This window comes from Epinephelus moara, chromosome 10, assembly GCF_006386435.1.
Source record: "Epinephelus moara isolate mb chromosome 10, YSFRI_EMoa_1.0, whole genome shotgun sequence".
In the NCBI taxonomy this organism is placed as follows: domain Eukaryota; kingdom Metazoa; phylum Chordata; class Actinopteri; order Perciformes; family Serranidae; genus Epinephelus; species Epinephelus moara.
Window position 1 is genome coordinate 27,026,634 of NC_065515.1, and position 24,411 is coordinate 27,051,044.

Below are 24,411 nucleotides of genomic sequence, written 5' to 3' on the forward strand. Positions count from 1 at the left end.
AAAAAAAAAAAAAAAAAAAAAAAAGGCCTGGCCCAAAATTACCATCGGCCCAGCCTGGTATGCCCGATGGCCAGTCCAGCACTGTTCCCAGCTGGAACCAAGAAATAGCAGATTTTCCTTGGCCTGAATCCATCCATTAGTGGGTGTGTCATATTCTACAGATTGAAATGAGAGGATAAAATCTTGCATGTAATAGTCTTTTACATCTTCTTATCATTAATATTTTGCCTATAAGTGTATTTGATATCAATCTGCCATCTTACTACCACTGTTTGCCACCATTTTGGATCGTGCAACAACTTCCGTTGTTGACGTATACTTGATTATGATGGTTCTGCTCAAAACTGGAGATGCAGGCTGGCTTGCTACATAGCACCAAGGTTCTAAGAATCCCGGTTCAAAAACCAGAGCTACTTTGGTGGAAAAGGTGTATCAGAGCAGTGAAAGTGTATAGTAAAGTATAATAAAGTTGCAGGCCTTTAAACCAAAACAATGAGCAGAAAGCCGCTAAAAAGCAATTTGGAGCTCAGAGGAATTGCAGAGTCTGCTGATAATTCTCTGTGGATCTATCAGTGACACCTTTCACATTAAACATAGTCATTTGAATCATTTTTAATATAAAAATATTGATTACAGCAGCTTTAGATATTATAAGATTAATAGCCCAGCCACAGACAGGCTCTTGTTGGCTGAGCGACCTGTTGAAGAAACGACATGGATAAAACTTAAAGCCGCAGCTCAGTGCTGTAGACTAAACAATGGCTGTCACTCCTGCGTAGAACTCTAGACCCTGAAATTTCAAGTTGTAGACATCTAGTTAGGCGAGAACTGCCTACATGGTCCAATCCAAATGGATATTTTTCAACTTGAATAATGACTGAGTAACTCTAGCTCAGCCCTGAGGCGGTTGGTGTCTTTAGACAGACATTTCTCCTCCTTATAGGCAATGTTTTTCCTGGAGCAGCAGCTAAAGACATTCCGCTTCAATTCCCCTGGTGTCTGATTGAATGAAACCCACTTAAAGCAAAGGGGCCTCATGGAAACTCTTTGTGAACAATTGAATTTTTTGATATCGGTGACATTTCAGCAACTGTTAATTATCTAAATCACTGTCTAGGTTTACATGTATAGACTGTAGCTGTGTTATATAGTGCTCTAGTGTTTATGAAGCGTTGGCTGCTTAATGTGTCTCTGTCAGTGGATTACTGGGTTGCATGTAAGCCTAATCACTTGATGATGTGCCATGAAGGTGTAGTGCTTTTCTGAGAGACTGCAAATTATGGCTCATGCACACTTTGAATTTGGTTTTAGTCTTTTCTATCCTGTCTGTCTTCACTGGACATCTGAACAGTTACTTGTAATCATGGGAGTGTGGTGGTTTGTCTCATAACACCACTGATTACAGTGACTTTAAGAACTTGTGACTGATGGTACCCATTTGTTCCTGCGAGTAATCCAAAAAGAAATTTGCTTTCTAAACATTTTTCCTGCCAAAGAATTTGGCCGTAAAACTGTTTAAACTTTTCCACAAAGTGTCAACCAAAGAAAAATCAAAATTTTAAAATGTGCCCGGCTCTCCTTTTAATCAGTTTTTCTCTTGCCCTGTTATTTCCTCTGTAGATGGTCCAGACCTGCCCAATGCCGTCGGCTCCCCTCCCTCCAGCCCAAACCCGGCCAAGAAGAGCAGCTCCATCAACTGGTCCTTCCCAGACAAAATTAAGTCCCCGCGCACTGTAAGGAAAATCTCCATGAAGATGAAGAAGCTTCCGGAGCTTAGCCGGAAACTCAGTGTCAAGGGGACCCCGAGCAGCAGTAACAGCAACAATGGCAACGGAAGCAGTCATTTAGAGCCCAGAGCCCATTCTCCCCGAAACAACGGGAGCGGGTCGGAGGCCACCCCCCATTCCTCAGGCCCTCCCAGGTTAGCTGCGTCTGGGGGTGGGCAGGCCAGCCGTAATGTGATCTCACGCTACCACCTAGACAGCAGTGTGTCAACACAGCACAGCTTCAGCAAGAAGAAAAGCAATGGCAGCTCAAAGTCCGCCAGTAAAGGTGGCTACCTCAGTGATGGCGACTCACCTGAGCTGGTGGCCAAATCTGGGAAGCATGGCTCTGCAGAGGGGAAGGGAGGAGGAAAAGGCAAGGAGATGGAAGCAGGGGGCGGAAGCTCTAAACTCAACGGCACAGAGCTAGACATTGATGCTTTCCGCCATTACAGCTTCACAGAGCAGCCCAAGTGCAGCCAGTACATCTCCGGACTGATGAGCCTACACTTTTATGGCGCTGAGGACCTCAAACCTCCACGTATTGACTCTCGAGATGTCTATTGCGCCATCCAAGTGGACTCAGTTAATAAAGCACGAACCGCTCTCCTCACATGTCGAACTACCTTCCTAGATATGGACCACACCTTCAACATCGAGCTGGAGAATGCCCAGCACCTGAAGCTAGTAGTGTTCAGCTGGGAGCCCACGCCGAGACGCAATCGCGTCTGCTGCCACGGCACGGTGGTTCTGCCTGCGCTCTTCCGGGTGACACGTTGCCACCAGCTGGCGGTGAAGCTGGAGCCGCGGGGGCTGATCTACGTCAAGCTGAGCCTGATGGAGCAGTGGCAGAACTCGCTGGATGGTGGACCAGACGGAGACAGGGAGCCCCAGGTGTTTGGTGTGGAGGCGTGGCGGGTGGTGGAGAGGGAGAACACGGGACAGATGGTGCCGCTGCTTATAAGCAAGTGCATCAATGAGATCGAAAAGAGAGGCTGCCAGGTGAGTCTGTTTGGGGGTCAAAGAGTGCAGCTTTGAGAAAAAAAGGGTGACAGGTCAACCAGGTGACACTGTGGCAAGCTATGTTTCTGCTGATCATGATTAGTGCTGCAGCTTTTAGTTCCCTTCATGAAACTGTCTGTTCTATTTTTGATTCATTGAACAATTGTTTACACTGTAAAATGTTAGGATATATATATATATGTGTGTGTGTGTGTGTGTGTCTGAGCACACATTGTATACACAGTATATGTGGGTGGAAGCTTTTCAAATCCTATTCTCTCAATTGAAAACAGATGAGGATTAATTTGAAAAGACAGTTGGTTGGATACAATTATATAATGCATTTTTGTATGAGATGTGTGAGAGAATAGGGAGAGAAATAATCCCACATTCATAGCATCCTTTTAGCTCAGTATGTCGTGAGATGGGTGCTTGCCCTGCAGCCAGTTATGGTGCTGGATGACTGGCATGAGTAGAATGGAAAGAAGAGATGAATCGCACTTCATGATGTCTCTGAGCCTTCCTGGGGCGTCTGGCTCTTTTATTCAGGGAGGAGAAAGACTCGGAGTTAAGTGACTCACGTGGTTGTGGTGTTGGTGTTGATGATGGTGTTGGAGTGTTCCACAACATCATGTGCTCATCTCCTGTTTTGTAGAAAATTGTTTTATTTGCTGATGTCAAATTAAAATTTCAGCTTTAATTGTATACCAACTAGTCATTGTTGTCATCATCCATTAATCTGTCTCTTATTTATTTGATTATTTATTCAGTTCATCTAATTTTTTGCCGACCAAGCCATCATATAGTTTGCGCTTTAAAATGTCAGAAAATGGTGATTACAGTTTTCTAGAGCCCAAAGTGACATATTCAGATTTCTTGTTTAGTCCAGCCAAGAGTTCAACATATATTTAGTATTCTTTATTAACATGTTGATTATTTTTAGGCCTCCTTGCCCGCGATAGCCGTGGCTGAAGGCATTACATGTTCAGGTTGTCTATACGCACGAACGTTCACCCTTCCATCCGCCTGTCCATCTGTCCCGTTCTTGTCAACTCGATATCTCAATGATGCCTCAAAGGAATTTCTTCAAAGTTAGCAGAAAAATTCACTTGGACTGAAGAATAAACTGATTCGATTTTGGTGGTCAAAGGTCAAGGTTGATGTGTCCTCACAGTGCATGTTTTTGGCCATAACACAAGCTAATCACGCTAATTATGACAAAACATCACACAATTATCTAACAGGATGTCATGATGAAGTGATTACATTTAATATTCAGAAGATCAAAGGTCAGCTTCACTGTGACATCATAATATTCTGCATAAAACACTTTTCTGGCCATTACTCAACATCATATCTCAGGAACAGAAGGGTAAACATTTGGTCAGTGTTTTCACAGATATGGATGCAGAGAGGCATACAACTGCAGGGTGGTAAATCTAGTTTTGGTCATTCAATTCATCTCCAAATTCTTAAAAAATGCCCATCACCTGTCCCCAGAGCCCAATGGAAGTTCTTTAAATTGCCTGTTTTAGCTGAGGGAGAGAGTTCAAAACACAAATATATAAGCTTTAGAATAATATAATGTGAAGAAAAGCAGGAAAGTCTCACATTTTAGAAGCTGGAACCAAAGACTTTTTGCCATTTTTGGTTGATAATTAATGAATTGATTAACAAAATTGTTGTTGTTTCAGCAATAGATGAATCGACGAATCTTTCCAACACTACATGAAACTTTTAGGTGCAGTGTTCTCACTCAGAGCCCCATTTAGTGAAGGAAACTTTTAGGCCTATAGTTGTCAGTCGTACATCATTCAGGTTTACCCAAGTTTCCTCTTGAGAGCTTTTTCAAGGTTGTATCAAGTCATTACATACCTGTAATGAAAGACCTTTCAGATTCCAATTGAAAAGACATAAAAGATACCTGTTACAGAATGACAAACTCGCCTGACTGCCCTCTTAACAGAGCAGCTATAGATCTCACTTAACAAATCAGCCTGTTAGCTCAGATTTCTTCTGTTTATGTAATTCTCTCTGCTTTGTCGTGCCATACAGTGATTCCTATCTGTTTCTGTCTCTCCTTGTTTACCTCTGTGTCTCCCCCCCGGCTCTGTTTTCAACTCTCTGACACTGCATGGCTCCCCCAGGTTTCAGGCAGACAGGGGTTAGGATGGGGCTGACACCAGATCCCAGAGGAATTTGCAGGTTGTGTCACTAAAGCACGCCTGGCCAGACGTGCAGCGGTGTGCCTTTACAAATGATTATGTGGATGTTTGATGGAGACTCCTTTTCAGGGTCTGTTAGAAACGAGTGTCCTAAGGGCTTCTCAGAGCTTTTAAGACTCTGGATGATTGTGGGTGTTTTGAAAAGACTGCACATAATGTCTGTGTCAGAGACTGGAGTTATGTATGGGAGCACTCTGTACCCATTAAAAGAGAACAGTAACCCACATACTACCAGACATGACAGTAAAAGATGCACACAGATGTTATGACATGTTACGAATTGTCATACAGACGCATCATTTCAGCCTACAACAGACTTCATAGTGTTGTGCAGATGTGACTTAAAGACTGAAGCCCTGGTCAGACATTGAATCAGTATCAGTGCTGTCTGTTAAAGGAATGTTTTTGGGCTGTCAAGCATATACTTCTGGCTCTTTTCAAACATGACCGGACTGCAGCGTTACTTGTACCACACATGGCATCTGGCACAGATGAGAGACTGGTATTTTCTTCTGTTTTCTCAAAGGCTACATCAGTAAGATATTAATCAACTATTTTGCAGTTGAAGACTTAATGAACATTAGCACGAGGGACTCTTGACTGCTCTCCAAAGTGGATCCCTTAATAACTTTTCTCATTAATTTTATAGTCTATTAGGTGAATTATAAAAGTCTGATGTCTTTTTTTATTGTACAGTTCAGAGGTGCTAAAGCATCGTTAAAAAGTGCAAGTTGTTAAGTTGTTACTCCCCTTTGATTCCAACTGGCTGACAACCCGAATGTAGAAACTTTTGCTGTACATACAAGAGGAGTGTATCAAAATGTGTCCTTTCTGTTAATGGCTTTCCAAGGTAGTTATGGTGGTATTCGGTGTTGTGGAAATCCTATTAAGACTTTTTACATTTATGTACCAAAAGGGGCTGCCTGTGGTATCTGCTTTAACTCTGTTTAGAGCTGACTGCCTAGTTGACTGAAAGAAAATAATCTGCAATATTTTGACAATCGATTAAGCATTTAAGGTTTACTTTGCTGACTTTCAACCAGCTCTGTATCATAACAGTGTGCTTAGTATGTGTAAATGAACGGTGGTTAACTTTCCTCGATCTTATCAGCGCCAAGGTCTCCTCGCTCGTTTGACAGAAAAATCTGTTTCTCTGGCTCTAGGGATGTTGCACAGACGACAGATTGTACTTCTAATATTTGTATGCCCACTACCACCACAGACTGTAAAAACAATGGACGCAGCTACTGTGACGTCACCCATTGGTTTGTGGACTCTCATTCTGAAGATTCCATCTTACCATCCTATTTTTTTGGAGCCAGAACTGACCATGTTTGGGTGAGAGGATGGAGCTGTGGAGGGGCGAGGGATGGAATTGACTGAGACAGAGGATACTATCCACAGACAGACTGTCACTTAAAGTAGACTGCCTTTAATTACGCGTAACTTTAAGCCGTAATAAAGTGTAGATGAGTGAGTTGTATAAAAATTCACCCCTGTGTCCCTGTAAACATTCTTTTTTTCTGCTGTGAAGTGGAGCATTTTAACATAGGTGTCTTTGAGGATTGACTCTGGTTGCCTCAAGTGGCCATTCATAGAACTGCAGTTTCTGGCACTTCCATGTTGGCTTCATTTTTCAGCCCAGGATGTTGCCACTTGGCCACCACAGACACAAAGAGTATAGAAGAGAAAAGAGAGGGGGACCCTTCTGTCTCTCACTCTCTTTCTTAAACTCAGATCAAACCCTAACACAAGGCAGTGCTGATCAAATACGAACCAAGATTATTTCACTGCGTTGTCTGTTTCCTCACCTTAAATGTGTTCAGAAACATTTTCATTTAATGTTTTACAGTAATACGAGTTGTTTTTTACCAGCTGTCCACCATATAGTTTTTTCAGAATAGCAACTCACATTACGTCTCCCACCAGTAGTGTTTATTGGTCTGGTGCAGCACAGTGCATTCTGGTAGTAGAGGGTTTTCCTGTTGAGCAAAAGTTGATGCCATAGCCCTTTTCCTCTGTTTTCTGTGGTCATATAGGAACATTTTCAAAAGTATATGTGTCTTTCTACTGCCTAGACAGCCCTGTCTTGTGAAACCTTTATTCAACCTTTATTTTTAAGTATTTTTAAAGCAGATAAGACAAAACATAACCTAATTTAAGTATGTCATTTGTTAGGGGTCATTGTTTTTTTTTTTTGCACGTGTGTGTGTTGTGGGGTAGTAAACTAAGTATCTTTGGGTTTTGGACATTTGAAACATGACATTTTATTGACGAGTAACTGATCTATTGAGAAAATACTCTTTTGCTCTTGTGCTGGTGTAGTCAAGCACTGACGGTTTGTATACATTCACGTCTGCTCTCTTATGATACGTTAACATACATAAATATGTGGGGAATCCCTAAATCATGCCAGGAAAGCGTTCTGTCATTCTTTCGTGAAAGTTAGAGCAGATTGCCATTTTCCTTCTAGTGCCAATGAGAATGGTGAGTCATTTTTAGAGGAAGTGAACAACTTGTCAGACTGACTTTGATTGAACACTCAAGAGTATTAGTGCACTGAAATGCACTTTTCTTTCTTTCCTTTGATGTCTCTATAAAGTCTTTAAGCTAATCCCAGACCAAAAAACTGATCCCATCACTGGTTCTTGAGTCACTGAGCATCCACATTCCTGTCGGGGGAACTCGTTTGGTTTGTGGTCATTGTGTCTGCCTCATTCTGCATATACGTCTTGGCTGGTGCTGCCTGTCGTGTTGCCCGGCAGCCACAGTGCATAAGTGCAAGCCCTCTTTTTTTTGCTAACAGCTGTTCCACGCCTGCGCTCGGCTCTCCTCCAAAGAGAGACTCTTTTTTTTTCCTGAATGGACTTGTTGTTCATTGTGCCCAGTGACTTCTGTTTACTCTCACACAAAGGCAAATCCCTGCCTAATCTGTGCTCCTCTCTCCCTCTCGTGTGAGGTTTAGAAAACGCTGCTCGACTCGACGAGGAGTGCTCACAAATAGTTGGTCTGGTGGGGAGACATTATAGTGCTCCTACGCTGGAGCCCGGAAAGGCCAGCAGTGTGTGTGTGTGTGTTTGTGTTTGTGTGGAACCGGACCCAACCCGCCATTCACAGCCCACTGACTTAACATGTTACCGGGGCAACCACACCAGTTGGTCTGCTATGCCACATACCAGACAGACACATGTAGGAGAAATTATGGTATGTCTGTAGCCAGGCCTAATCCCAACATAACAAGGAGACCACTGGTGCCAAGTTTCAACTATCGAATGTCAACGTCTGGAGGAAATTGTTAAGAGTTCCTTCAGTTCACGCTGCGGAGGTGTAGGTAAAGAAACATAAATGGTTTACTGCTTAGTGCTTCCATTTTTAATGCTGAGCTGTCAGTTATGTTTTTAGAAGAGCTCAGTGTTTATCCAGTCAGTCATAAGGATGTGACATTTTTATCACACCTCTGAGTGTAGTTTGGCAAAACCCAGAACACATTCGCTCTTTAATTCACCTTAAAATAAACCAAGTGATGAAACTAAGCTCATTGATATATTAAAAATGATAAACAGCAATGTTCTAAAGTTAGACCATACCTCTTTGAAAAAAAGAAATAACCAACTTTTCCTCTTAAAATTCAAAAGTGTAATTCATGAGCAAAAAGACGCACTGTCGCTCCTTTCAATCTGCTCAGGAATTTTACTGGACAGCCTCGCTTGTCCAGTAGCGTATGGTGGCTAATGTTAGCTAACGTTATTTAACTGATACTACTGAATCAGATTGTTTACTTGTTGTCGCTTTTTAATACAGTATTCTAGTTACAAATAAAAAGTTTAATTCAAAAGCAATACAATTTAGTTATGCTCTAATGAGTGCACTGAGTGCCTGAAAGAGGCGTACGCCACTTCCCATACAAAAGTTGCGATCTATGAAAACAGACTTGATAGCAGAAACTTTGATGTTGCTTAATAATACATTTTGGAGATGGGAAATTTGCAACGCAGATGTTGAGGAGGAAGCCTGATTGTAGATATTGTCTAATATTTTTTAGCACACATGCCATTTTTGGCTTTTGTCCAAACATACATTTTTAGTATGGCTCCCTGGCATTATTTTATAAATGGCACTCCTGGATACAGCAGCGGAGGTGAAGCCATATTCATTGCTATGAAAGCTCATTGGTGCATAAATTCAAAAAAGTTAGACGTCCTGAAAATAAAATTACTAGGATCTTACCGATCCATGGGCCTGTAGAGCAAGTGCACTATAGACTTTCACTTGCTGAGCTGCTAACTTCCAGTTTTGTCCTTTACTAACTTGAATGGGGATAAAATGATTTAATCCAGTGACTCTTATCGGTTATAAATTTAATTGGACCAAGTGAATCAATTCTGATAGTGAAATGAATCATTTTGTGGGGGTTGTGAGACTTAAAAAATGTTCCTACTGATTTAAGACGTCTCTTTCCCAATTGTAAGTCCATGGGAAAAAGTTAGGTCTTTTTGCCCCATGGCATCACATAGTAGACCCAGAAGCTGTAATACCACTACTTGGCCACTGTGTAAATGGACTGCATTTGTATAGCCCCTTTCTCCTTTTCCAACCATTCAAAACACTTTTACACTACACACCACAATCACTCATTCACACACACATTCATACACTGGTGGCGGAGCTACCAAACACGTTTTCTACCAGCTCATCAGTTAAACATTCACACACACTCACATTCTCTCACATAAACATTCACACAAGGGCAATTCAGGGCTCAGTGTCCTGCTCAAGGATACTAGGGATCGAACCGCTAACCGTCCGTCTAGGGGACGACCCACTATACTGTACCTCCTGACCCACAGCCTCCCAAATTGGCAAACTGGATCCAAAGCTTGGTGCTGTTCCTGTAGCTTGGGTGTAACCATTAGCTTATTTCGCCTAATATTAGCTAATGTAGATAACATATTGCAGTGTAACTGACATTACTGGGTCATTATGTTGAATTTTAACTCCTCTCTGCATTTTCGCATGTCGGATACATTTTCTTTTGTTCAGTTAGAGTTATGTGGTCTTACTTTAAATGTTTCAAACAAACCATAACAGTCTGTCTCTGTTGAGAAGATGCAGCTGCCAGTCAGTCAAGTTGAGTTGGTTATATTTGTCTAGCTCAAGCTTGTGTCAGGGCTTTACAATCTGTATAACATACAACTCCATCTGTCCTTCAACCCTTAATTTGGGCTGGAAAACCCGGGCAAAAAGCTTAAATTGGAAAAGTAAAAAGAAGGAATCCTCATGAAGAGCAGGGATCCCTCTTTCAGGATTCACATATTGTACAAAGATAAGATACACAAAAACAGGATTACAGTAAGTAGATCAAAAGTAGAATGTAAGATATGTTTAGTAAGATAAGTAAGTAGTATGTAGTGGTGGTGTGGTGCTGCTCCACGATGGGCCTCCTGTGTCCCATCAAAACGTGAGCCCTGATAGAGTTAAATATACAATCTATAAAATGTTGTCAGTTGTTCAAGTAAGCTGCCATTTAATGGAGATAAAACAGACAACGGTTTTAAGACACCTGGATTTTCTGTGAAAGTACTCTTGGCTTCTTTCCAGCACATTGTTTGAGAGCAGACTTGATCGAAAGGGTTGTAAAAATGTCTGCCGCTCTGTCAAATGTTTTGTTTACTTGACCTACTTGTGTGTCATTGTGTGTCTCCAGGTGGTGGGTCTCTATCGTCTATGTGGATCTGCAGCCGTGAAGAAGGAGCTCCGGGAGGCATTTGAGAGAGACAGCCACGCTGTGGAGCTGAGTGAAAGCACGTATCCTGATGTTAACGTCATCACAGGTAAGTCGATCGCTGGTAACAGAGAACATGAGACGGCAACAAAGCACGGGGTCGACACACACGCTCGGCATAATTAGGAACGGTTGTTTAACTAGAAAGAGTGCGGGTGTCCCTCTGACCTTCCCTCTTACTCTCTATTAAGATACAGTATGACATAAGACACTACATACTGCAGTATACAAAACATTAGGTGCCCTCAGGTTTCCTGTAAAACAGACAGAACAGGTGATTCCAGGTAAAATCTATTTCCATTGTTTTCTCATTTGGTCCATAAAAATGTCAGAAACTAATGAATTGCCTGTCACAATTTCCCAGAGCCCAAATTAACACCTTCAAATTGCTTGTTTTATCCTGAAAAACCATTCACACCCAACAGATATCCACTTTCCCATCAATGAAGAAGACAAGCAGATGGAACCAGTGAATTTTTGGCATTTTTGCTAGGGAAATTATATAAACTATTTATCAATTCAATAGTTGTGATTGATGTGACCTGTCAAAGTTTGTTCTGTCATGAAGCAAAAGAGTTAGAGCAGAAGTTCAATGAAGAATTTGAGACAATTTAAACAGTTTTTGAAGTTTCCCGAAAAGAAAGAGGCACAAATTTATAAGTTATGTGTCAAAAATATTCATTGTAATTAATTATATCAATAGTTTTAAACCTCAGTATCATATATCCGTCACAAGAGCATGGTGTTTGTTTGCTTTTGTCATTTAATATGATAGTAGTGAAATTTAATTTATACAGCACTTTTTAGGCAAAAGTTATAAATTGCTTTATATTATAATATTAAAGGTTAACACAACAGTCACTTGGGACATTTTAAAACACACTGACTGATTTACCTAATTACGAGATTAGGGTTTTACTGCACATCTGCATTAATAATAAAATAACTAGGACATTACTGAGTGTGTGTTTAGTATCGATCCAGTCCCTGCCACAGCAAACGTGCCTGAACTGGCGTGTCCTCTGTAGATAGGTCAGCACATGTGTACGCGTCTAAGAGTGTGTGTGAGTCTGCTGTTTGTAGTAAAAGCATTCCAGCAGTCAGCCAACAGTGTGGGCCGGTGCCCGAGGGATGGGCCCACACACACACACACACACACACACACACACACTAATCAGGCCATGCCGTACATTCAGGTCATTCTTTCTCCTTCAGGTTTGTGGTTCAGACACGCTCTGTATTGTCCCTAATAGGACATGTTTTAGTAAATCCACAGTACTCAGTCTGGTTATGATGGCAGAGTAAATGTGAGAGCTGTTTTATTGTCCCACAAGCTGTGCTGCAAATTTTATGTCCCCATATGTATTATTAAAAGCCGGTAATTTAAATGCCACTCAGAATCCTGTGAGTTGCAGCTTCTCTCCGCTTCGTCACCATGAAATTAAAAATGGAAACAGTGAGTTACAGCACATCTCACTTCAGTCTTCAGCTTACAAAAACAGCCTTGTCACTGGATTGAGTAATGATTCCAGCAGTGCGACAGATGAGGGGGGGAGGGGCGGCAAAGTTGTAGAAAATGACTTGGTCATGATTTTTGTGTCTCCCACAAAAAGAGGAAGACCATGGAAACCCCTGGACATTGTAGGAGCTGCTGTTGGTTTTGAGAAGAGGCCCCATGTAGGCATCGACCTATCATGCCTGCTTTGATCCACACGCATTTGCATGGCAGGGCAAAGAACACAGTTAACAGTTGAGCGGGTTAGAAAAAAAGGGCCAGCACCAGTGCGGATTGTTGGTTTTTGCTTGCTGCCTAAATTTGCTCCACCAAGCGAGTTGCTGTTGCAGATGGGCCTGAGTGAGTGGAAGAGGGCAGAGAGAGGGGGAAGGGAGGCAGATGAGGGGTTTATGGTGTGTGCTGCAAAAATGTCCATCTGGGATATAATTATGGGTTTAGTCTTAAAACACACTTTTCAGAAACATTTGGAAAAATCTGCCCGTTGATTGACCATATTTTACTTTTACTTGCCAGTAATTTGAAATGTTATCTCCTCATATTTCATGTCCCCTCATTTTATATTGTTTACATCTTTAAAATTAAAAGGCTGAGTTTAAATTAAAATGGAATCTCTGTGGTGCGGAGTCAGGCTCGAGGCTAATGAGCGAACAGCAAACGGATGAGCTAAGAGGGCTGGTGTGTCACACGGCTAATTTAAAAGCGGAGGTAGTGAAAGGGATTATCCAGAGATCAGAGTTCAATCCAAAGCTTGCAAAACATGCTCAGTGCGCGGCCCTCCATTGTTTCAAATCACAATTCACTCAAAAGAAACAGAGAGGTGTTATCAACATGGGCAACATGCTGTGGAAAATCAACACAAACCATATTATCTTTAGCAATTCATGTTCAGTAAATACTCTTTCTACTCTGTAGCTTATCTATTCATGTGTAGCACTTAAGAGGGTGGTCATGGGAAGAATCTGTGTTGCTGTAGCTACAGCATGTTGGCTGGTGTGGATGTGGACCAGTAGGATTCATAACCTCATACCCTGGCAGTCACCCAACAACTCGCTGGAATTGTGGGTCAATTTGTTTTTCATTTGTTTTGAAGAAGTGTTGAAAGCCCTGTTTTTTTTTATTCTTGATTACTCTAATTTACACCATAGATACCAGATATTGAACACTCCTTATTATTTCTACAAGAGAGGTAAAGGAGTTCGAGCAAGCATCTAAAACTATCATCATGAGTCCAGCACATTCCCCCTCTTAAACCACAACTTTTTTTTGTGGAAAAAAAAAAGCGGAAATTCACACTAGCTGTGAACACGTATGCTCATGCAGCCACATGTTGCCCCTTTTTACCAGTTGACATGAACAGTTAATCAGCTGTCCTTTGGCTCATGCAAAATCTTTCCATAAATTCTTGGGCAAGTCGGTGAATCCATTTGGAAGTTATACACCTTTTTGTGATATTCCACTCCCCCCTTTAGCTAATTGGCATGAACACAAACACACAGCTTTACACACACATTTGACCTCCATGTCAAATATCAACCTCCAAGGGCAAAAACTGTGACCGCCAAAGGGTAGGGAAATTTTTGTGGACCGAACAACCAACTGACTGACAGAGTGAGCTATAGAGCTGCTGGTTGCAGCTAAAAGAGATATATGTTAGTGGGCTTTAGAGATGCTGGTAGGCGGATGTTGAACCTTTTGAAAGAGCCTTTTGACTGTCTCCAGTCGTAGAGACATGAAAGTAATGTCAATCTCATCTAACTCTCAGCAAGAAAGCAAATGAGTATTATTCCCTAAATGTTGAGCTGTATAATTAACTTGGTATTTGAAATGCTGCCTCTTATTCTTACAGAGACTAGTCTACTCTATGTAAAATGCTGCTTCAGTCTTTTAAGCCCCAACCAGGGTACAATTGTCTGGAAAGAAAATGTGAATACTTATATTTTCAGATATTGAACATTGTGCAAAATATTGTCAATCAGCAGCAGTACAAAAGAAGTTGTGTCAGACTTCTATCTTAAACCACAATGGTGCAACCCTATAACTAAGGTAGTGGCAACAACTTTGGCAGGGGGGATAATTTAACCTGCTTCCTGAATAGCTTTAACTTTAGTTTGGCATGGTGATGTCAGCATTACTACACAGGAGTAGAAATCTATGGAAAAATGCACATGTAATGACAGTGAGAAGTAAGCTGACTGAAGGTGGAAACACTGAGACATGTTGAAATTGTACTCGCTTTTCTTAAGACATCTCAGGCTATTCATCATCTAGTTTGTAAATGAATGTTTTCAGAATGTTTTTGTACTTCTTTACACTAAAAGAAAAAGAAATATTCAAAGTGTTGATATTCACAGGCAATGGTTTTGCTGGTCCGGCCCACTTGAGATCAAATTAGACTGTATGTGGCCCATGAACTACAGTAAGATTGACACCTCTGGTTTAGACAGTCTCAGTAGCCCTAATAGTTTGATTACACAAAATATCAGGTGACTGTTTTTTTCTACCCAGTAAGAGAGGCTTCACTCAATAGTCTGGAGTGGTAGCTAATGGAGGGGGACTGCCAATTGTTCCGCAGTCTCATAATGCCAAAGCCCCAATGGTAAAAAAAATGCCCCAATGGATCGAAAACCCATTTGTCTGACAGCCAGGTATCCTGAAAACAAACGTGCACTGCTCTGAAGGCCGGTTGCTCCGAAACACACTATACACTCTCCCGGCATTTAGAAAGATTCATGGCTTGTGTTCAGTCGGCCCTGCCTCAGTGTTCTTCTCTGACTGAACTTTCCCAAACAGAAGCACATGGCTAATTATTTTGCAGAAAGACATCACTGGACCATCCCACTATGTTGAAGGCATGACCGGCTCTACTCTACCTCTAACTGGCTGATACTGATTGCCTTTGTTGGTTGGGTTAGTTAGGCTTAGGCATGTATAGTGAGATTGGTTAAGGTTAGAGTGAGAATATCAGGGTGCACCAATCAGAGGCAAAGTAAGGTGGGCTATGCCTTTGCCATAGTAGGAAGGTCTGATGGTTAGTCTCTACAATAATTAGCCTTGGGCTTCTGTTTGTGAGATTGTGTATTGTATTTTTGGAGAAACAGCCTGTCAGAGTAATGCACATTTGTTTTCGGGTTACCACTGGTTGTCGGATAAATGGCTTTTCAGTCCAATTTTTTTTTTCCGGACTATTGGGGCTTCAGAATTATACACTATCCAAACAATAGCATGAGACCAATGGAGGCTAGTCAGGAAAATCTTAGAGGGCTGTTTGACAGCTTAGTTTATGACATTAGCAGTTCCAAGTGACACTTAGTATACAATAAGAGTCTAACCTCAAAATGAAAATATTTTAGAGCTCACACTGTTTTACAGATCACTCTGGTGGGATAAAGCAAATACACAATGAAATCACTGTGGAAAAGTTTAGTTTTAGAGGACACCATAGCAACCTTAACTAATTATTAAGTCTTCAGCTCAACCTGTTTTGGCTTTTGTGTGGTAAACAAACCTTCCATGTGATCAATGACGAGATGCTCATAGCTGTCCTCGATCCTCAGGAAATGAAACCAGTGTGTCCCAAGCCCTGCTGGTTGACAGCTCGGCACAGTTATTGATCCTTGTTTGTGGTCTTTTTATTTGCCTTGCCTGACTCATCTTTTCCATAGCCTACTTCCCTACTTTGCCCCCCCAGTCCACCCCACCACCCTCGGCAGTACACCAGTGAAGACATGGAAAGTCATTAACAAGTGCCCCCTTTGTTGCCGAACAAACACAGATGGTATTTGGCTCACGCATGGGGGATTAGCTGAACCCTGGGCCGGCCGGGGAAGCAGGCAACCACTTTACAAAGAGCTGCAGGCCTGTGTGGATGTCAGAATATTCCTTAAACTGGGGACTGGGAACCATAAAGTCATATTTCTGATGAATGCTGCATGAGAGCACCACTGTTTCCAGTTAGGAATGGGGTTTGGTTATTTGGTGATTTTGGGGCTATGGAAAAGTTGAGGCAGCACCACAGTGTAAAACTTTACCGTGCCACTGGACAAGGCACAGCACACACAATCTCCTCTGGCCCCCCCTAGTGCTGTGGGGGCGTGCAGGACAGCAGGGAGGGGGCAGGACGGAGAACAAACCCCCATTTGTTCTCCGGGTGAGGCGTTGACTGCAGCACTGACAAGAGGAGTGACCTTCCGCTTTGTTTGAACAAGAGGTCAAAGGTAGAGCCGTGCCCCAGTGCATTGTGTGCCTTGTAGTGTTTGGTGGCACATTTGGAACATTGAAAGTCTGAATTGATTAGAAAAAGAACACATTCACAACAAAATACATTCAGCTGCTGTCATCTGTAGGTTTAATTGCGTGTTTTGAAGGATCCCCTCAAGGGTTTATTTTATTCTGCTTTTACTGCAAAACTCATTGTGCTGTTCAGTCTTAATCAGCCATACGTGTGGTTGGAGATATATGCATGTGTACTTCATATCTCCGCTGGTGAAGAGCCAAACCTCAACCATTTAAATGTGAGAGAACAGACACTCAGTGTGTGCTTGTTGTCAGCTTGGCTGTGAAGGAAAGTGAAGCACCTGCAGGGGAAGCACACCTGTTCACCCCTGAGCCCATGACCTTGCGTGTATCTGTGTTTGTGTGTGTGTGTGTGTGTGTGTGTGTGTGTGTGTGTGTGTGTGTGAATCAGGCACCAACAGGGGCTAACACACAAAAGTAAACACTGGCACTGACTCATAGCAGGCTAATGATTTACCTGAATGGCTGTATTCTCCTCACTTCAGACAAACACAAGCACATGTGAATGAGGTTTGAGTAGCTGGTGTATTTTTACATTATTGATATAGACAGAGGCTAAACGTGTGTTAAGCTGTCATATATTGCACGTGAGGCATGAAGAGAACATTTTGTTTCATCAAGCGGTGCTAACGTTAAACAGTCTTGCTGTTGTTGTGTCTAGATGATCCGCTTCACAGCACAACGAAGGTCAGAGAGTCCAACATGCTTGAGTTTCCATTTTAAGCAAAAAAAAAAAACAAATCGAGTGGTGCCTCTCTGCATTTTATTTGCCCACTTGCTTAACAAAAAAAATTTGCTTTGCAGAGATAAGGGTGAAAACACACAGCTCATTTTGCTTCCAGGCAGTGTGTTTTTGCTGCGATGAAACAAGCAGATTATTATTATCTCAACGAAGTCTCAGCAAAGATTGACAACGGGAAGCCGGAGGATGTTCACAAAGCATTTCTGTGTAATCTGATTTGGAAATCAGCATGTCTAGAGTAGCGTTAAAGAAAGAGAATGTATCTTGTGTGTTTATGAGTCCTTATCACATTCCTCTCATACCAGATTTCATACCTAAGGTGATGAAGATAAGTGATAACTGAACTGAATCAGAAAACAAATATAGGCTATAACATGTAGCCGTAGATCAGCTGCACTGGCTCAGAGGACGCAGGGGACATGTTCAGTTGCAGAGACATTTTATGAAGTTTTCAGTGCATGTTTGCTTGAAGCCATGTTAAAGTCTGACCCTGCTGACTTAGAGCTGTCATTGTGTTGGTTTACCTGAAGTGGGAGGGCTGACAAAGTGCGCCAGTGTGCTTGTTTGGGTATGAGTTGTTTTTCTTCACAGCCACCACTGCCTGCCTGCCTCAGGAATGCACAATCTCTCTCTCTCTCTCTCTCTCTCTGTGTGTGTGTGTGTGTGTTGAGACGTGTTGAATCTCGAGTTCAGAGGCAAGAGTTGTGGAGGTGCTTCATTCATTCATTCATCTTCTAACCGCTCCATCCTCTTGAGGGCCGCGGCCAGCTGACATTGGGTGAGAGGCAGGGTACACCCTGGACAGGTCGCCAGACTATCACAGGGCTGACACATAGAGACAGACAACCATTCACGCTCACATTCACACCTACGGCCAATTTAGAGTTATCAATTAACCTAATCCCCAATCTGCATGTCCTTGGACTGTGGGAGGAAGCCGGAGTGCCGGAGAGAACCTACACTGACATGGGGAGAACATGCAAACTCTGCACAGAAGGGCTCCCACGCCCGGGATCGAACCGACAACCCTCTTGCTGTGAGGCGAGAGTGCTAACCACCACACCACCGTGCCGCCCGGAGATGCTTCAAAAGAAAGATAGAAAAGTAGCATTTTTTGGGTGAAAGATGTGTTTATTATTTTTCTAGGGACAGATTCACAGCTCAGACTAATCATCAAAACGTCAAATCCCTCATATCGATACATTTATAGTCTAAGCTCATTTGAAATGCTGGTCCCTAGACTAGTTTGTGTATGAAATACATAAACAACTAAATACTCAAAAATGTGCAGCTGTAGAAAACACACAAAGAAAATACCATGAAATAAAATAAAAAGATCAATCATTTTTACCTGTTGAATTTATTGTAAAACACAATATGGTGAATGTAGCACTTTAACTTTAGAGCAGATCATTCTGCCAGTGGGTGTTGAGCTTTGGTCTGTATTGAATGCCACTGTGCAGATACTCAACCTAATGCTAATCTGAGACTTAAGTGTAACACTGAACTGAATTTAGATCCTTCTTTCACTCTCTAATCCTATATTGCAAAGCGCTTATGCTCATGTACCTTGTTGGAAAGGCAAACACAGAAATGTAAGGTTTATTTTAAACATTTTGTCCACGTTGTTAGTGTAATGGGTTGATGGACCTACAGTGCCAGTTAGGAACAGACTGCAATGCTTTAATTCTCTGGCTCCCGTAAAGAGCAGAGCGGGACTTACTGGGATTAAAAAGTGAGCGTGTTAAGTTGTGCCCTGCGTTCCCCTCACTGGGCCTAAAGGGATGTCGGCGGATTTACAGTGAATCTTATTGCAGTTTGCTGTAAATAGAAGGAAAAAGGCAAACACCTCGGGTGTATGGGACGGGGTGCAGTGATGTGGAAGTGATAACGTAGGAGCTCCTATTTACAGCTCAAGGGATTGTGTTGCAAGCACAGTGTAGAAATCATTATCTGCTACACTACATCGGGAATTTTACAAACAGAATGGTGGTCGGCATGTGTTTCTGTATAGCTCAGCATACTGTTGTGCTCTCCATAAGCAATGTATGTGGCAAAATAGTGACACAATGGTGTTGCAAAGTGATTTTCTTTCTATCTACTGACAGTTTTCTGTCACCTGCTTTCTTCCCCAAACACTGTCTACACCCAGCAATTCACATGATTAATGATAAGGCATGTCAGCCACACAGCAGATTAATATTAGGTTACATTACCTGGGTTAAACTAACAACTATTCATGGCTTGGGGCAGACAATTATCTTATCAAATGTTATGTTATGTTGTTAAACAGAAGATCACCATCATCAACATGCCCAGTATGTGGATGCAAGCTTAGAAAGCAGTAAACTCAGCTGAGTGTATGCTGTAAATCATAGAAAAGAAACATAGCTGTTTAGAAGTAACTGATAAGAAGAAGAGAAAAGTGAGAATAAATCAGCTACGTTTGAGTTAAATATTTCTCCAGTGCTTAACAGAGATCTACGTTTGCAGTGAGCCAATAAGAACACTCCCAAAACAATGCAACCCTCTGCACAGAACCCATTCAGCTCCTAACACACTTTACACTAAAGTCTGAATATTCATATCTCACCACTGCATAAATAAGCACAGCCGCTACAAGAACTTAATCCAATTCTGAGCAATGCCGATATTGCACACAAACACAGGAGAAAGCATACAGAGCAGCTGGCCGACACCAATATATCATCCACAAGCTCATCTGCGAGAGAGCAATCAAACAGCCATGAGCCTCTGCAGCATCACAGCACACTGATAGCATCAACCAAACAAAACCTGAACAATGCCGAGAAATTATGTGATAAACATGTTAGCACAGGCGCTTGGTGTAGAAAAGCAGCAATCTCTGGCATCTCACAGGAGAGTAAACCTTTGGGGAAGCCTAACAACAGTTCATAGGTGCAGACAGCAAGAACAGGAAGTGTTTTATTCTCTGGCTTACAGTACATGTTTCAGCCTAACAGCTGATAAATGATGTGACAGAAACACAAAGTTGTGGAAAATCAGCAGCCGTAGTAGCACTAGACTGTACCTCAACAAAGCCGTTGGCTGTTGGCAGGTGAGCCTGTGTATGGAATGTAAGCTCAAGCATCAGCAGCAGGTGTTTACAGCAGCACCAACAAAACCACTCAAAAGGACACTTTTTCAAGCCGGACCACATTTTCTCATGTTTATGTGTCCAAGTGATTTGTCCAGTATAGAGCTAGATCCCTGCAGCTGGTAGGTACGAAACAGGCTGCAATGTAATCTTTGGGGCAATAGTGCACCATCAATATGTGTTCAATAAAAGTGCTTGTTTTTGCCACTAACAGGTTCAGATTGTTATTGTAAATGCCTGACAACATGGAGAGGACCCTACAAAGAAATAAAACTTTTTATTTTACCTTTCGCTTGATCCAATCTGTTTGTTAATGTCTTCCTGCAACAATTAAACTCTCGAGACTTCTCCTTTAGCGACACTTGGTTAAATACAATAACAAACAGTACACGTAAAGAAAAATGTTTCTCTATTAGACACTTAATAACAATCTGAGCCTGCCAGTGGCAAAAAGAAGCAACTTTAGTTGACATATGTTGTTGATGCTGTTCTACTACCCTGAAGATTATATCGCACTAGTTTTGCTGCTGGCTGCAGTGTGGTCTCTCAACATTGGATCAATTTCAGAAATTGTTGTTCCCATTATTTATGACCATAGACTGTAAAAATAATGGATGTAGCCACCATGGTATCACCAATTGGCTTGTGAACTCCTGTTTTGAAGCCTTGAGCTTGGCATTTTGGCCATCGCCATCTTGTTTTTTGGAGAAAGAACTGATTACATGGTGGAGATAATGCTAGCTGCTAGCTTAGTTGGCATACTGCATTTACAGCTACTAATGCTAATGCTAATTTTCACCAGTGAAAAACATGCTTAAAACTTTTGTAGGTGACTTAAACATTACAATAAATTTTCAAAAACTAAAAACACAGAAAAAGCCATAAGTAGCATATGGCTACAGCTTTATACTGTGAATCTGGGGTTACACCATGGTAATGCTACTTACCCTAGTTGCTGCAGTATAGACTTAACTGTCAGTGGACGAAACCCAACCTGTCAGGCTTAATAACATTTAAATGAGTGAGTCATAAAAAATCTGTATGGCACTGTTTATTTCACTATAGAGACCAAAACTGTTTTTGTTCCAGGCTCCAAATGTATTTATTTCTGCTGTAAAGCTGGGCCTTTTAACATGGGGGTCTATTGGGATTGACTCACTTTTGGAGCCAGCCTCTAGAGGCATTTGAGAAACTGCAGTTATTGGCACTTCTGCGTTGGCTTCATTTTTCAGCCTTGGATGTTGCCGCTTCATCATGATACAAAAATATTTCCCAGGGCTCCAGGTTGAAATATTCCCTTTACTTGCAAAGGGTGCACTGGATAAATGGTGCAGTATGCATATATGGATTCAGTGTAGGTGCACTGATACATGTTGAGTTAAGTATTTCACATGTGATGTGTAGCAGTAGCTCAACAAATTATCTGCTTGAACTAGCTCACAGGCATCACACCAATAGTATCTTATTTTCTGTTTGACGTCAAACGTACCTTAAAGTTGCAATTCAGACAGCTGCAAGTGTGTCTTTTGCATTTCTAAATGGTTTTATCAACAGCGTTCTTTATTTGCATGTAATATTATCATTGCAGTGACAGTAATCTGTAAATCTCCTAAAATTATATTATAGTGTTACTCTTTATAGACATTCGTGTGTATGACTTTGGAGCATTACCAATATTGCTGATTACACAGCCCCCAGCCGCCTCTGAAAACTGATCCAGCTTCATGCAGAGGGAAAAGAGAGCAGACACTCACCACAAAGAGCTGTCACACTGCCAAGACTCTTTCTTATTCCCGTATTTATTCTCTCCCCCCCCCCCCCCCCCTTCGCCTTTGATGAAAAGACATGCCAGCGATATTTCAGGGGCTTAGGCGAGACAGACAGCGTGGGTTTCATGTTTTCCCGTAGCTTTTGTCTGAACTGCAGGAGGCTGAAGTCACAGGTGTGAACGCGCCGTCACAGACACCAGCCCCGACACTTTTTGGCTGCCGAGTCATGCCCGACTCCAATCAGGCATCTCAGCAGACGGCACAGGATCACCCGCGGAAACAATGGGACCTCAATTTGCAGCCAAGAGAGTGCGCCAGGTTCAGCGGGTTAAAAGAGAGGGAAAATAAAAGCTTTTTATTTCTCAATGACAACACTTCATAAAGATATATTGTTAGTGATTTGTCAGGTATTAAAGTCGCCTGTGTTCTCCATTCAAGTGTGGGAAAGCTGAATGACCCTCAGCTATGCTGCAAAGAACCCGTTTGACAAATATAACATCTGCTCACTATCTTGCTGCAGCAGCTGTCCTGATGCTCTATTCGCTTTCTCTCCCACTTTGCAGGAGTACTGAAGGACTACCTGCGAGAGCTGCCCTACCCTCTCATCACCAAGCAACTGTATGAGGCAGTGTTGGAGTGCATGGCCACGAGGCCTCTGCGGATAGGAGCGGCGGGCTGCGAAAACGACCAAGCCGACTCGGAGCACACTGTCAGCCTGCTGGACAACCTGCCAGATGTGGAGAGGGTGAGTAAGGCTGTGCATCCCTCATTTGGCTGTCAGTGTCATCATAGTGCTCGGATAGTATCACAGAAGTGGTTTTGAAAGGGATAATTGTGGCATAGATGATGATGATGGTCATGATGATGATGCTACTGCTGTTACGTAGGCTTTCACATTGTGGGATATTAGTGGAGGCATTCAGTCTGCAAGACTATACTGCTGTAATTTTCTCCAACACCTTTTCACCGTCATTGAACTGTTTTCAGATTATTGATTAAGGATACAAAATTAAAACTAAAGTCTGAGTCATACTGGATTTTTGAGGCAACAACCCAATATGTCAGCCTATGTATTTTTTTCATGACACACAAAAACAGCTTAAAAGAGTATTTTTGAGAATCCCTTTGTGACCAAAGATAAACTATGTAATGATGACACTGTTTGTAAACTACCTCAACCATAGCATACTGCAATTTGTTGTTACTTAGTGGTTGTCAAACCGACAGCTGATGTCTTCTGAGACTGCAGTCTCAGAAGACATCAGCTGTCGGTTTGACAGTCTCTTGAGGCAATGGCCAGTAATTTGGGGCTACAGTGTAGCCATGTGCTGGTACTGATGACTCACTTTGAGGCATACATTTTCTCCATGTCTTGTCAGAAATGTAGATGTTTACTGCTGTAAATAGCATCATAAGCTAGATTTTGCAGTGTAGTTCTGCTTCTACCAGTGGTACTACTACAACTACTAATCATAATAATAACATGTCTTATTTGTCTGTGTTTGCCCGCTTGTGTGTGTGTGTGTGTGCATCAGATGACACTGCAGAAGCTTCTTGACCACCTAAAGCTGGTAGCGTCCTGCCAAGAAGTGAACAAGATGACGTGTCAGAACCTGGCGGTGTGTTTCGGCCCGGTGCTGCTCAGCCAGCGTCAGGACGCGTCCTGCCACACCAACCGAGTCTTCATCGACTCCGAGGAGCTGGCCAGCGCGCTGCACTTCAAAAAACACATCGAAGTCCTGCACTACCTGCTGCAGCTCTGGCCAGGTGAATTAGAGAATAAATGTTAGCTTTAAGACAGTACGGAAAGACAGTTCTACCATGTAATTGTTTTTGAAACATTCTTTTTTATAATCAGATCACGTATGTCTGTAAGTCTATACCAGCCTCTCGGCCTGCTTGCTTGAGGGTCTTGTACAAATCAGTGCCAACTCTGCGGTTCAGCTCCACAAAGGGCTGTTAAGGAGCTGGGCTGCTTTGATCCCTGAGGTTATCCACCATTGGCACAAGCACAGCTGATAGCCATTGGCCACCATCTGTTGGCTCCTCAGAGATGAAACTCTCCACACAGGGCTTCATCACAGCAGGCTAAGCCAATCAGAGCCAAGCCAGTAAGCCCCAATGTGAACCAAACTTTTGAGGCGTGGCGCCCTGTCTTAAGATAAATCACCAACCAAGGACAGATACCCAGTACCAGCCTC

General features: G+C 42.3%; 1 protein-coding gene across 2 annotated transcripts in view; it reads left to right on the plus strand.

Annotated features, from left to right (window-relative positions):
• Nucleotides 1-24,411, plus strand: part of syde2 (synapse defective 1, Rho GTPase, homolog 2 (C. elegans)) — a 60,010-nt gene that overhangs the window by 27,311 nt on the left and 8,288 nt on the right. For both annotated transcript variants that reach the window (XM_050054277.1, XM_050054278.1), the window contains exons 4-7: nt 1,621-2,765; nt 10,695-10,821; nt 22,774-22,955; nt 23,746-23,977. In XM_050054277.1, coding sequence (XP_049910234.1) covers nt 1,621-2,765; nt 10,695-10,821; nt 22,774-22,955; nt 23,746-23,977 — 1,686 coding nt within the window. The remainder of the gene's footprint in view (nt 1-1,620; nt 2,766-10,694; nt 10,822-22,773; nt 22,956-23,745; nt 23,978-24,411) is intronic.